The sequence below is a fragment of the Vigna radiata genome, unplaced genomic scaffold, assembly GCF_000741045.1.
Source record: "Vigna radiata var. radiata cultivar VC1973A unplaced genomic scaffold, Vradiata_ver6 scaffold_122, whole genome shotgun sequence".
Taxonomy (NCBI): Eukaryota; Viridiplantae; Streptophyta; class Magnoliopsida; order Fabales; family Fabaceae; genus Vigna; species Vigna radiata.
Genome location: NW_014543108.1, coordinates 404,787 through 418,340, shown reverse-complemented (window position 1 = coordinate 418,340; position 13,554 = coordinate 404,787). Strand labels below are relative to the sequence as shown.

Genomic DNA, 13,554 nt, shown 5'->3' with positions numbered 1-13,554 from the left:
ATAATTATTACAGAGCAGTTTCATTTTGAATAATTTAAAATAAAATTGAAGAGGGAGGGAAGACAAGACACGGACGCACGCAACAGTAACACTATCTCTTTCTCTTTCTCTTTCCTGATCAAGGCACGATCCAAGTCAGGGTGGGCCCCACAACGAACCACCTACCCCACATTTCACACGTGGACCCCACCATGACTTCTTCATTCACTTCTCTTCCTTGCTTCGCTTCGTGTTTCCGAAACCGCTACCTCATTCACTCACCACCGTCTTCTCCATGGCGTCGAACCGAAACGGCGTTCAAAGAGGAAGCGCCAAGTTCGATCGCCCTCTCAAGCCCCGCCCCCGCACCTCCTCCCCCTCGCCGGGATCCGCCCTTCGCCGCGCCAACCCTGCCGCCAGAAATGCAGACGCCGGTCAGTCCTTTTCCCAACCCTAGACTCTTACAAACATAGAGAGTCCGTGTTTGAATTTGCGAGTGTGGATGTGTGGTAGGTGGAGAGAGTGTAATGAAGCTCTAACTGACTGGTAACCGCGTTTAGGTCGCAATAATGAACAGCGCTCCTTCTCTATTTGTGGATGATTATGATTGTGACTTTTCGTATGGCCTACAATTATGAGAGTTCGTTACTTTGGGGAGCGATTGCTTAAGATACGTCTCGTTTTGTTCATATTTTTATGAACACTCATTGCTTGGACTTTCGGTGTTTATGTTCTGGTCTTCAATGTGTGGAATATCTGTTTTTTTGGAAATTTAAACTTTTAGTTGGTTAGATGGAGTAGAAGAAAGCTTTGGATGTGGTAGGACCAACCGTTTAGTTGTTTTTCTCTGGAGCGTGGACATTGTTTAGTTAATGATCCACTTCGCGTGTATCTTAGATCTGGAATTTTGATATGCTGTGTGGTTTGAGCTTGGGGTGAAGATGCGAGTGCAGAGTTTGTATTGGTCGTGCAAGTGTCTGCTTTCTCTTGATTGGTGAGGTTTTTGTGCGTGGGAAAGCGGTTTAAAGGAGTGGTATGAAGTGTTTCTTATAGGTTTTCATTCTATAATAACCTGTTTGTTTGGTTTGGGTGCTTCTTCTTTTCACTTTTGGGGTGTTTGGTTCTTGATTTTTAGCTTTCGTGGTTGTTCTTGATCTTTACTTGCACCGGTTCTTTGCTGTCTTCCGTGCTTTGTTGCTTTTGAGGATAATGAATCAACTTCCCATTTCTTATCTTCTTCTAATGTTCTGCATTATGTTGTAGAAGGTTTATAAGCAGAGTTTCTACACTCTAGCAAACGTTTCTAATGTGTTACAGTTTTTCAATTCTTATGGTAATAAGTGACATGATTTTCTTAGCTGCAACCTTTGTATTAGAATGGAGAACAGGTGTGGTCTAATTCAGTCTCAAAAGTTGTATATTAGCGGGTTAGGGGTGGGTTGTCACAGTAATTATAGGGAAAACATAGGTTTGAATGTCACAATCTCAATTAATTTGAAATCCTAATATCCAGACCCAGATGACATAGGTCATTTTCATTTCTTTGAAGGCTAGTCCCAAAGTACCATCTTGTGATTATGTTCAGCTTGTCTGGAACTTGCTGTTGTAGTGAAGAGAAGAATCCACTCCTTAAAGCCTTATTGATGTTGGGTGGCAGCCTATACTTTAATAGGGTTTTCCTGTTCCATGCGTATATGATATGAGCATGGCTGACTGAAGCTTTGGAGAACTCCTTTCGTAGTTGGGAGAGGATCAACTAGGTTTTGGTACCGTTTGATGTAGAGGAGAAACCACTCTCAAAATCCTGGAAAATAATACAATTTCAGGGTAGACCCTTTACTTTAAGTGGAAGTGCCTAAGAAGATGTTTGGTATTAACAACAGTGAAAAGGCTACAAAACAGCTCATTGTATGAGGAGGGTGTAGTGTTTATGGGCCCTTTTATGGCCACCAGTAATTCTTGAATTCTAGACAGGGACTAGAAGTTTAGGTTCCTGGCAGCATTGAGGGGTTGGGAAAGGATCAACTAGGTGTTGGTGCCGTATGATGTAGAGGAGAAACCACTCTTAAAATCCTGGAAAATAATACAATTCAGGGTAGACCCTTTACTTTAAATGGAAGTTCCTAAGAAGAATTTTGGTATTAACAACAATGAAAAAGGCTACAAAACAGCTCATTGTATGAGGAGGGTGTAGTGTTTAAGGGCCCCTTTATAGCCACCAGTTATTCTTGAATTCTAGATAGGGATTAGAAGTTTAGTTTCCTGGCAGCATTGTAGAGGTTGGGAGAGGATCAATTGGTACCGTTTGATGTAGAGGAGAAACCACTCTTAAAATCCTGGAAAATAATACAATTCAGGGTAGACCCTATACATTAAATGGAGGTCCCTAATAAGATTTTTGGTATTAACAACGGTGAAAAAGGCTACAAAACAGATCATTGTATGAGGAGGTTTTAGTGTTTAAGGGCCCCTTTATGGCCACTTGTAATTCTTGAATTCTAGATAGGGACTAGAAGTTTAGTTTCTTGGCTGCATTGTTATACTTGTACCTTTTTATATTTTGAGTGAAAGCTAATGCTTGAAAACAAGATAGTTATTAAAAATTTTTCCCTCTAATTTTCTATCTGGTATGGTGGTATTGCTATACTACACTTGTCATGCTATCATTTCTTTGAACAGTGCCTGGAAGAGTTCGGGTGGCTGTAAGATTGAGACCACGAAATGCTGAAGAAATGATGGCTGATGCTGATTTTGCTGACTGTGTTGAATTACAACCGGAGGTACATTCGTTCTATTTAATTTACTATTAATTGTGGACTGAGGTTTTTCTTTGCTTTATAGATATCTTGGATTTTTTTATGTACGAATCTTGTTTAATGTATGCCTTTTGTGTTTTTACTGTCCTTCAGCTTAAAAGACTGAAACTTCGTAGAAACAATTGGGATTCTGACACATATGAGTTTGATGAGGTGCTTACTGAATTTGCATCACAGAAACGTGTCTATGAAGTTGTGGCTAAGCCAGTTGTGGAGGTCTGTTGTACTGGTGCATATCCTAATTGTTCGTGAACATCCTTTACTGAGATATCCCTATGTAGTTTTGCTTAATGTTAATGATTTTATGATTTGATGACATCATTCCTTGGTTTAATTGTTAATGGATTCTATCCATTGCCATATTTCTTCATTACTCTATAGCTTAACACATTTTTGATGTCTGGTTTGTAGAGTGTTCTTGATGGTTATAATGGGACTGTGATGGCTTATGGTCAAACTGGAACTGGGAAAACTTTTACACTTGGACGACTTGGGGAAGTTGACACTTCTGATCGTGGTATCATGGTCCGTTCCATGGAGGATATTTTTGCTGACTTGTCACCCAATACTGATTCTGTTACAGTCTCGTATCTGCAGGTTGATACTTACGTGTGCATTACTGCTTTTTGCATCATTATTACTTTTATCTTCTAGTGGCTATTGTGTTGTGTTTCATTTTGTTTGATCAAGAAAGTGTTCTTTGTTTTGTATTATAACCATTCTAGGCCATTTTACTCATATTTTGTCTGCAAAAAATGTGTAGCTTTACATGGAGACTCTCCAGGACTTGCTTAATCCAGCAAATGATAATATTCCTATAGTGGAAGATCCAAGAAGTGGTGATGTATCTATGCCTGGGGCAACTCTTGTAGAAATCACAGACCAACATAGTTTTCTGGAGCTGTTAAGAGTAGGGGAAGCTAATAGAATTGCTGCTAACACAAAATTGAATACTGAATCTTCTCGCAGTCATGCTATTCTGATGGTGATAGAATATTCCCTGTTTGGATTACCTTTTATTTTCTTTATCTTTGATTCCAAAGGTCACAAATCAAGGAAACTACTTAGTTACTGCTTTTTGTTTCTTAAAAATAATATCCAATCTTGATAAATTTATTGTTTCTCACAGGTTCATATTAAGAGGTCTGTCTTGGAAAGTGAAGATATTGTATCTAGTCAAAATGGCGATGCCTCTCATTTAACTAAACCTTCAAAACCACTTGTTCGGAAGAGCAAGTTGGTTGTGGTAGACTTGGCAGGTTCAGAACGTGTCCACAAGTCAGGTTTGTGCTGAACTTAAAAGCTGTCTATATGGGTGCCATAAATCAATTGTTCTTGTGAACTTGTCTGAAAGTGGCTTCTCCATGAAGCATTTGTTGTGTTTGCATGCATGCAGAATACTGGAAAATGGGAGGGAAAGTCATTCAAATGAGCAGGAAGAAAAACTATGTGAAAGAGTTTCAAATGGCCCAAAAATATCCCCAGATGCGTGAGAAATAAAATGGGGCCAGGAGAGAATAATTCAAGTTAGTGGGAAAACATGCAAATAGGCGGGAATAATGATGAAAATGGTTGAAAACAATTCAATCAAATGGGCAAGCTAAAATGGCTAAAAAATAATTGAAATAAAAATAACACGAAAAATGCATGTGAAATTATTCAAATGGTTGGGAAAATGCATGAGAAAATGTTTTGTTTGATTATTTTTTCAATTATAATATGTATAATAATAAAATAACTACAATAAACAATCTATATAAACAATAACACATTTTTTTGTGGTAACTGTTTATTTATTTTGTTTCAGGCTTTAAATAATAATATTTTAGATAATATTATAATAATATCACACTATAAGTATACCACATGTATTTATATTGATATAATTATTATAATAAATAATGTCATAAATAGTATAAAATATATGATGTGATAGTTTTCTGCCAGTTGCTTTCTGCCAGCATCCTGAATTATAATAGAGATATATTAGAGAAGTGTCGCCATATTTTCTTTTTATTCTGGTATCAACATTCTTCTGGAGGAAAAGTTGGAAACAACCGTTAGTTATATATTGTTTGTTGTTTTTTAGATTTTGTGAAGGAATGTTTTATCTATTTCTTTCACAAAATTTTGAAAATAGGGATAAATGAAAACAGTGTGATATTTTTGTAAGTATTAGTAAAAGCATATTAATTGAAAATACAAATTGTAAAATAGCCATTACCCTTTAAGGGACATGTTTACTTTGAGAAATTGTTTTTTTGTTTTAATTTTTTATTTCACTTTTAATTACAAAAGTGTCTTGTTTTCATTTTTGTTTTCAAATACTTGTGTAGGTAATAGTGAAAAATATATTATTTTTCTTGCTTTTACTGTTTTATATATAAAATTTGAAAATAGGTAACAATGAAAATAAAATGACATTTTTAAATTAAAAAAGAAACAGAAAATGAAAATACAAACCTTTCCTCAAACCAAACAAGCTCCAGTGTTCCCTGTTTCCTGTGGCCTTTGAATTGAAATTTGTATGTTCATTTAGTGATAGTCCTTGCCTTACCTAGGTAGCTTCTGTTATTATGTTGATATGTGCTGAAACTTTGGATTTTTAACCCTTTTTCCCCATCAGGAAGTGAAGGGCACATGCTAGAGGAAGCTAAATCTATCAATCTTTCACTTAGTTCATTGGGAAAATGTATTAATGCTCTAGNAGAGAACAATGCTCATGTTCCATTTCGTGATTCAAAGCTTACCAGAATGCTTCNAGACTCTTTTGGTGGTAAGAGGCCATAATTTGTTGTTTAGATATCTTAGTATCATATCCTTCTGTTCTTCAACTTGACAAGATCACAAAATTGAGTGTGATGTCATATATGGTTTACAAAACTATTTTCTTAAATCCTTGATGGACATATTTATGGTATCTTTGTACCAGATGCCAATAGTCTTCTTGGACACCCTTTCTACTTGCTTTCTGATAATGTGCAGGCACAGCTAGGACTTCATTGATTGTGACTATTGGCCCATCACCACGTCATCGAGGAGAGACTTCTAGTACCATATTGTTTGGCCAGAGGGTCAGTTTCTTCACTTAGATTTATACTTCCATATATGTAGCCATTCATTCTATATGAACTAAATATCATACTTAGATTTTTATAAAATTTATTCTCCTTGAGATCTGTTTTGTTGTGCATCGACTGTATGCTATATTTCTATTATTTTGATGTTAGTGTAGGAATTTATTTTGAAAAGTCACTGTTGGAGATTTGTAGCATCAAATGTTAATAATACTAGCAGAATTTACTAATTTAATGCCCTTAGATTCAACTGTGCGTCCTTGTGCCATTTATTAGCTACACTTACTGGCATCTTAATTTGCTCTTTTGTTAGTAGAGCCAATTTGTGACCTTAGTTATCATGATCATCATTATAAGCAAATAATTTATTGAGAGATAGGAGGTTCAAATTCTAGGGGGTAACTCCATAAATTATTCCAATAACTAAAGTTAAAATTTAAGAACACAAAACGTGCCACCGCACACCATCTCTGAAGATCTACTAAAGAATACCCGCATGTCCTTAAGCATAACACAAAGTAGATAAGTGCAATACTCTACACAAAAAGATCTTCTAATGTAACAATTGACCAGTGAAAATTCTAGCTTTTCTTTCCAACAGAATACAACAAACAACTCCAAATTCAGCGCAATGTCAAAGCCTTTTATAATCTCTATTGGTGTCAAAACTTCTAAAATTAATCCACAAGAGCTTATGGAGATCCTTGGAGATTCAAAAGTAAGTGAAAAAACATTTTGAAAACTCAATCTGCACTTAGCACAAAAATAGAGGAAGAGAGCAGTTAGAGGTCTTTAAATTTGAAGTAAATCCTTGACAATGAGGTAATTCAGTTTGAGAACACCAGTCCATATACAAATGTTTGAACCTTTGAGGGAGTGATTGATTTCCTAAGGAAGGAGCTACACTGCTGGATGAAGTGAGAAAATGGATGGTAGGATTTATATGGAAAACATCTGGAGTGTCAAGTGACCTAATCCTCTGGTTTAAGTTTGAATAGATGTGGACAGAATATAACAAGGTTAGAAGAGCTTGTCAATCAGAGAATTTCCTATTATTCAAATTTCTGAAAAACATAAAATTTCTAGAAACAGAAGCAGTTTCAGAAGATAAAAACTGGATTAAAGGAGACTGCTGATTGGAAAGAAGATAAAGTCTACGAAGCGTTTCAGAAAAAGGAACATGTCACAGATAGGTGGTTTTTGAAAGTGAATTTAGACCTAATTCAATCTTACAAAATTGGGATTGTAACATTAGGTTTTCACTTGTATATGTTATTACTTGACCATATTTCTAGTTGATATGAAATATCGTTCAAACCCTCACATTGAGGACTTGACATGTGAAATCTTGGACCATATTTTTTTTTTGTGGTTTGGCAACACCTTGATTGTAGATGGAACAATAGGCCTAACAGACCTTATTAGGTTAGATCCCAATTCCATTTTTGAAATTGAATTAGGCCAAACTCAATGTTACAAAACAAGCTTGTAAAGTGAAGGTTGTACTCACTTACATATTATAACTTAACAATATCTCTAGTTGATGTGAATTTCTAACAAATGTCATCCCAAATTTTAATATGGGAACCATCTCCAAATTCAAGAGTAGAGAAGACCGAAAGAAGCACAGTACTCAACTGTAAAAAATTAATTTCTAGGGCTGGCAAGTAATGCTGGACTGTTGCATTGGCATACCACTGATCAAAATGCAAATCATATTTCATTATGATAATTTTATCATCATCGTCATTATCATTTAAAATGAATTCTTTTTTGTGATAATTGATATGGTTTTTTGTTTTTGTGACAGAAAAATTAACACATTTTTGTTTCATCAGGCTATGAAAGTTGAGAATATGTTGAAAATAAAGGAGGAATTTGATTATAAAAGCTTGTCTCGAAAGCTTGAGGTACAATTAGATAAGCTTATTGCAGAAAATGAAAGGCAGCAGAAAGCTTTTGAGGATGAAGTTGAGAAAATAAATTTGGAGGCCCAATGTCGAATTGCCGAGGTGGAGAAGAACTTTGCAGATGCATTGGAGGTTTGTCATATGACCCGTATGAAGGATCTTGACTACAAATTACATTAAATTTTTAAGCCAAAGTCTTATGGTTTTGAACTGTTTTGTAGTTGTATACATGATGCTGTATACTAATGATCTAGGGTTTACATATTGTTAAAGTATGTGATGGAGGATCATTATTATTAATTTAACTCTTTCTAATTGATGGCATTGTTCTAGCTCATCTTGTGAACAGAACGTAAAGACAGTCTAGTAATTCTGGGCTATGCCTTAGTTATGCTGGGTTGATGTCTTGTTGAGGAAGTATGGATTCTGTTAAGTGTTATTTCTTAAAAATGTCTCAGATTGAGTGTTTTGAGGTTAAAAAATGGTCAATTTAAATCAGAGCGTTTCTGTGTGGCTGGAGTACTTTTATGAAGATTGTGTGCTTTTGTATGTCAGATTTTAGGATGGATATAGTGTGAGACTTGTATGTTATCTTTGTTCAAGCTTGATCAATTTGCTATCAAATGTTCTTTTATGCCTTTTTGGGCTGTCTCTATATCTTTACTTTGTATTTTTAATTAAGTATTAGACATCATGCAAAACCATTATGCCCTAATTTTGTGGAAAACTTAAATCACCGAATATGCTAATTTTTAGGGTTTTTGGGGTAACATCTCTATAGTTTTCTCAATGCTTATATGGAGTTGTATGATTGTACCCTGTAGAAAGAGAGACTGAAATGCCAGATGGAGTACATGGAATTGGTAAAGGAGTTGGAGCAGAAGTTGGTCTTGAATCAAGAAAGACATGAATGCAATAGTTCTGTGGTTGATAATGGGGAGGTATATTCCTTTTTAAATAATATTAACACGCTGCAAATCTTGAAGGTGGACTTTTGTCCCATTGTTTTTAAAAGTTAATGGTCACATATTTTGAGACATCAACGTGTGTTACTGTTTTCACATTCAACATTTTTGGTTAATGTTGGTTGCTGGCTGTGTCCTATGTTTCTGGGACAAGTCTAGATTTTTTTTCTTTACATGTATTTTTGGACAAGTCTTGATTTTTTTACTAGTATGATCTCAACATGTCACAATAGAATCTCAAAAGGAGATAAAATATGAATTCATTAAGGTGTTTTTATTTATCAAAGTTAATCTTCTGGGATTGTTGTTTCATGACAAATGTTTATATCAAGCAATAATTTATTTTATGATTTTCTTAGCAGTCTTGTGGTAAATTCGATACTGTAATTTACACATCAATCTTCATCAGTCCCAATGTCTTAGTTTTAATAATTGCCTGGTTGAACGATTATAGTTGCTGCTTTTAGGTACTACTTTTATCTTTTTATTTGTGGTTTTAATTAGTTAGCTATTTGTGCCTTTTTGGCACAGGGGCCCACGTCATCTTCAGCAGGTGAAGTTACTGAGGTCAAAATACTGCTTGAAACTGAAAGAAGTCGGAGGAAGGCAGCTGAAGAAGAGGTAGAACATCTAAAAAATCAACTGGGGAAATACACACAAACACAGGTGAGATTCAGTTAAATGGCAAGCTTTTCTGTTTCTTCATCTTTCTAAAATGGTTTTATGGTATACTAAAATCTTTAATGTACACTAGGCAGGAGATGCCGAAATTGTAAAGCTTCGGAACATCTTGGAGGATGAGGCTAATCAGAAAAAAAGACTTGAAGAAGAAGTAATAATATTGAGAAGTCAATTATTGCAATTGAACTTTGAAGCTGACCAGGTATTTGTTTTATGTTGACTAAGATTTGAGAATTCAGCATATTCTTTACTAATAAACTTTAACTTAGATTTTAATTCTATGCATTGAGTCATTGAGTTTGCTTTAATTTAATGAAAGTGGCCATAAAATGCACAATGCTCTTCAGTATTTAATTTTGTAGAAAATTCTTGTAACAAACCCAACCAGAGCACCAAATATAGGTCTAAACATAATTTCATTCTGAACTAATGAAGTAGTAGATGTTGTCAAATCAAGATTCTTTGATCTCTCCATCGCTTCTAGCTGCATGTTACATTATGTTCTCTTACATAACTTTGAATCTTTGGTATAGTATGATATAATTCTATGTTTATAGATGAGAAAGTGTTTGGAAAATGGAAGCTCTGGGAGCACATTTTCTGCCATGGATTCCTCCCGGCCTACCCAATTCAAGGACACTGCAAATGGTCAGAAGTCATCTGTTGCTACTCTCTTTGAGCAAGGTATGAGTTATTTTTAGTTATAACTGAAATTCCATCATATCCGTGTTAATGACTCATTATTTTAACAGTTGGACTGCAAAAGATTTTGTCGTTGCTGGAGTCAGATGATGCCAATGTACGAATTCATGCTGTGAAAGTGGTAGCCAACCTAGCTGCCGAAGGTTGAAGCTAATCTCATCAAGCCTCTATATTTGATAATCTACTTTCTGTGAATTTTTTTCTGGCAATGCTTACAATTGTTAAAACAGCACTTGTTGAGTTAGGAGTCTGTTTAGTTTCAGAAAAAATATTTTCTGTTTTCATTTACTATTTTCACAAAACATGGTAATGTATATAGAAAATTGTTTCATAAATCAAAAGTCCCTCTGTGTCTTTTATGTTGATTGTCTTCTGATAGTTGTATATATTGCAGCTTGATTTATTTTTTTAAATCATGGTAGATATTGTATTGGTTGTAATTTATCTGGAAAATTCTACTTTTTTCTGAAAAGCATCTGTATTAGTTTTCCATAAAATTCGTCTTGTTTTCACTGTCTACTAGACCATTCTTTCATTCTACATTTTCTCTGCTCTCATACATTCGGAAGACCAAGACTGATCGTTTTGTTATATGCTCATGTATATTTTCTTATTTGTAGTATTTCTTTTAGTAGTTTTTCTCAATCTGATATGCAGAGGCTAATCAAAAGAGAATTGTTGAGGCTGGGGGGCTTACTTCCTTGCTGATGCTTCTTCGAAGATATGAGGATGAAACTGTTCGCAGAGTAGCTGCTGGGGCCATTGCCAATCTTGCTATGAATGGTGAATATCGTTAGTATATTTTTTTGCATGTTATAGGCAATTGGATCTTGCTTCACACTTTGGTACTACCTTAGTTTATTAGTGTTGTGTGCATTTAGCTAATGTTACAATTAATATTGTTTTGCTTTCTTTTGTTAAATCAGAAGCGAATCAAGAACTTATTATGGCTGAAGGAGGAATTACTCTGTTATCAATGACTGCATCTGATGCTGAAGATCCACAAACTCTTCGAATGGTTGCTGGGGCAATTGCTAACTTATGTGGAAATGGTATAATTTGTTGCTTTTTAGCAAGTCATTTATTTATGTTGATAAGTGCATGAAAATATAATTTTAGCCGTCAGATAAATTCAATTTGATAGTTACTTAAAATCACACTATGTTGGTGATGTAATGTAATGTAATCTCCACTATTGGCTACTAATCGTTTCTTTGGACATTATGTGCTTGTAGGTTGAGAAATTGAAATCTTGTTTGGCAATTTTTTTTTGTGAAAATAAGGCCAAACATGGGCTTGAATGGAATAATGAATTTCTGCTCTCGCGATTATTATTCTCCTCAAACAATCTTCATTATGTTAAAATCATTTTCAAATAAGATATCTAAATATAAATTACTTCAACCGACATTCAAGTGAACTCCATCTTTTAACAAACATTATCTAAAATTGTAATGGCCAACGCTCAGAAAAATGCCAACTAATTCTGAATAGTTTGCACTGCTCTTGCTGATATTTACCCCATTATACATGTACATGAACCTTGTCCAAATGCTGCTTCATACAATCTGTCTTGCACTAATCATACAAGGTTGAAACTTTTGTATAACTTAATTTGGAGATAACAGGAGCATTATTTCTACTTTCTTGTCTTAGCTGAATTTCATATATAAAACCAGTTCTAGCTTAATGTCATTGAGAATTCTACATTCAGTGTTCCTGTTACATTAAAGCATATGTACAGATGGCGCTTTAGTAGATATTGTATTTGAAATCATTGTATTTCCATCAATATTTATTTTTCTGTAGGTTTCATATTTTTGTTTTTCATGTTCTTCAGATAGAATATTGATGACTCTGAGATCCCAGGGAGGTATTAAGGCTTTACTGGGAATCGTAAGATGTGGACATCCCGATGTCCTTTCCCAAGTTGCACGAGGAATTGCAAACTTCGCAAAATGCGAGTCTCGAGCTTCCAATCAAGGTTTACTTTTTCTCCAATTGATTCTCAGCACTCAGAACATTAAGCTTCAAGTTAGATAGAAAATGGACAAAATAGTTACTCACGAATGTCACAAAAAAAAATTCAGTCCTGCAATGATTATTTAAAGATGTATTTGATTAGTCAATTTGCTCCCACCACTTCACTTCCTCAAAGCCACTGAAAACATCAAACCTTACAATTATAGTTCTGCTCTCACAGGGATAAAAAGTGGCAGATCTTTTTTGATAGAAGACGGTGCACTTCCGTGGATAGTACAAAATGCTAATAATGAAGCTGCACCAATCAGGCGTCACTTAGAGCTTGCACTCTGCCACTTGGCACAGCATGGTAACGAGACTTCTCATCATGCTTCAGTTTTTCATAATACATTATTGCAAACTTTAAAATGTGATGTTACAAAATAAACATTACAGAAGTGAATGCAAAGGACCTGGTTAGTGGAGGTGCTCTTTGGGAGCTTGTTCGAATTTCACGAGATTGTTCACGAGAGGATATACGGAATCTTGCTCGTCGGACTCTCAGTTCTGTCTCAACATTCAAAGCCGAATTGCGACGCCTACGTATAGATTATTAATTATGAATCTGCACATTTATTGTTGTTCCACAGCTTGTGAGGCACGTACTTGATAATAGTTCCACAGTTATGGAATGGTAGCTTACCTTGCTATTTTTGTGTTAAGTGAAGCAGCAGGGGTTTAGCAGCATCTACTTGTTATGTAGCCATTACTGACCAGAATGACTGTATGTATAATCTATAGAGAGGAAAATTTGAGGTTTTTGGGCAGGGGAGAGATGGTCAAAATATGTTGTTAAACATTGGTTTGTCAAATTTTGATCACCACAAATTCCATAGAGCTGCCCCATATTGTTATTTGTAATTGATTATTGATTTGTGTAAGTAATGAAAATCATCATTCTAATTCTTGCCCATGTAATACGAGTCTAAGTTTGAGACTTTGTAGGGATATGCTATTTTCAGTCCTATTTAAAAACTTTTAATTGTTATTTCAAAACTTCTAATTACACTCATTTGTGTTTATTATAAATGGGGAGTATAATTTATTATTCTTTTTTTTTACCTAACTTAAAACTGATATAAAATTAATTTATTCATAATATCTTAATATATTATGTCAATAATGTTTAATATATTGAAAAATTATATTTTGGATTAATTTCTTTTTATATTGAATATACATATAGGATTTTTTATTTATAATAGAAGAAATATGAAATAAATCTAAAATATAAATAAAAAATAATAACAAAATAATTAAAGATAAAAAATAAATATAAAATAAAGATAATATAGGGTGAATATAATTTTCTTTTAATAATATTCATCTTTAAAATATATTGAAGTAAATTATTTTATATTATTCTTAAAAAGAAAATAATAGTTTGTTATTATATATTACA

General features: G+C 34.3%; 1 protein-coding gene across 1 annotated transcript; it reads left to right on the top strand.

Moving 5' to 3' along the window:
* The first annotated feature begins 274 nt into the window (after nt 1-274).
* On the top strand, nt 275-13,063 carry LOC106753009 (kinesin-like protein KIN-UB). Its single transcript, XM_014634790.2, has 19 exons — nt 275-413; nt 2,659-2,759; nt 2,889-3,011; nt 3,207-3,392; nt 3,559-3,780; nt 3,925-4,078; nt 5,422-5,571; nt 5,781-5,869; nt 7,711-7,914; nt 8,607-8,723; nt 9,279-9,413; nt 9,502-9,630; nt 9,986-10,112; nt 10,181-10,273; nt 10,788-10,913; nt 11,057-11,182; nt 11,971-12,114; nt 12,334-12,462; nt 12,549-13,063. Exons 1-19 carry the CDS (start codon nt 275-277, stop codon nt 12,707-12,709), a joined length of 2,655 nt encoding a protein of 884 aa, XP_014490276.1. The 3' UTR covers nt 12,710-13,063.
* The last annotated feature ends 491 nt before the right edge of the window (nt 13,064-13,554 follow it).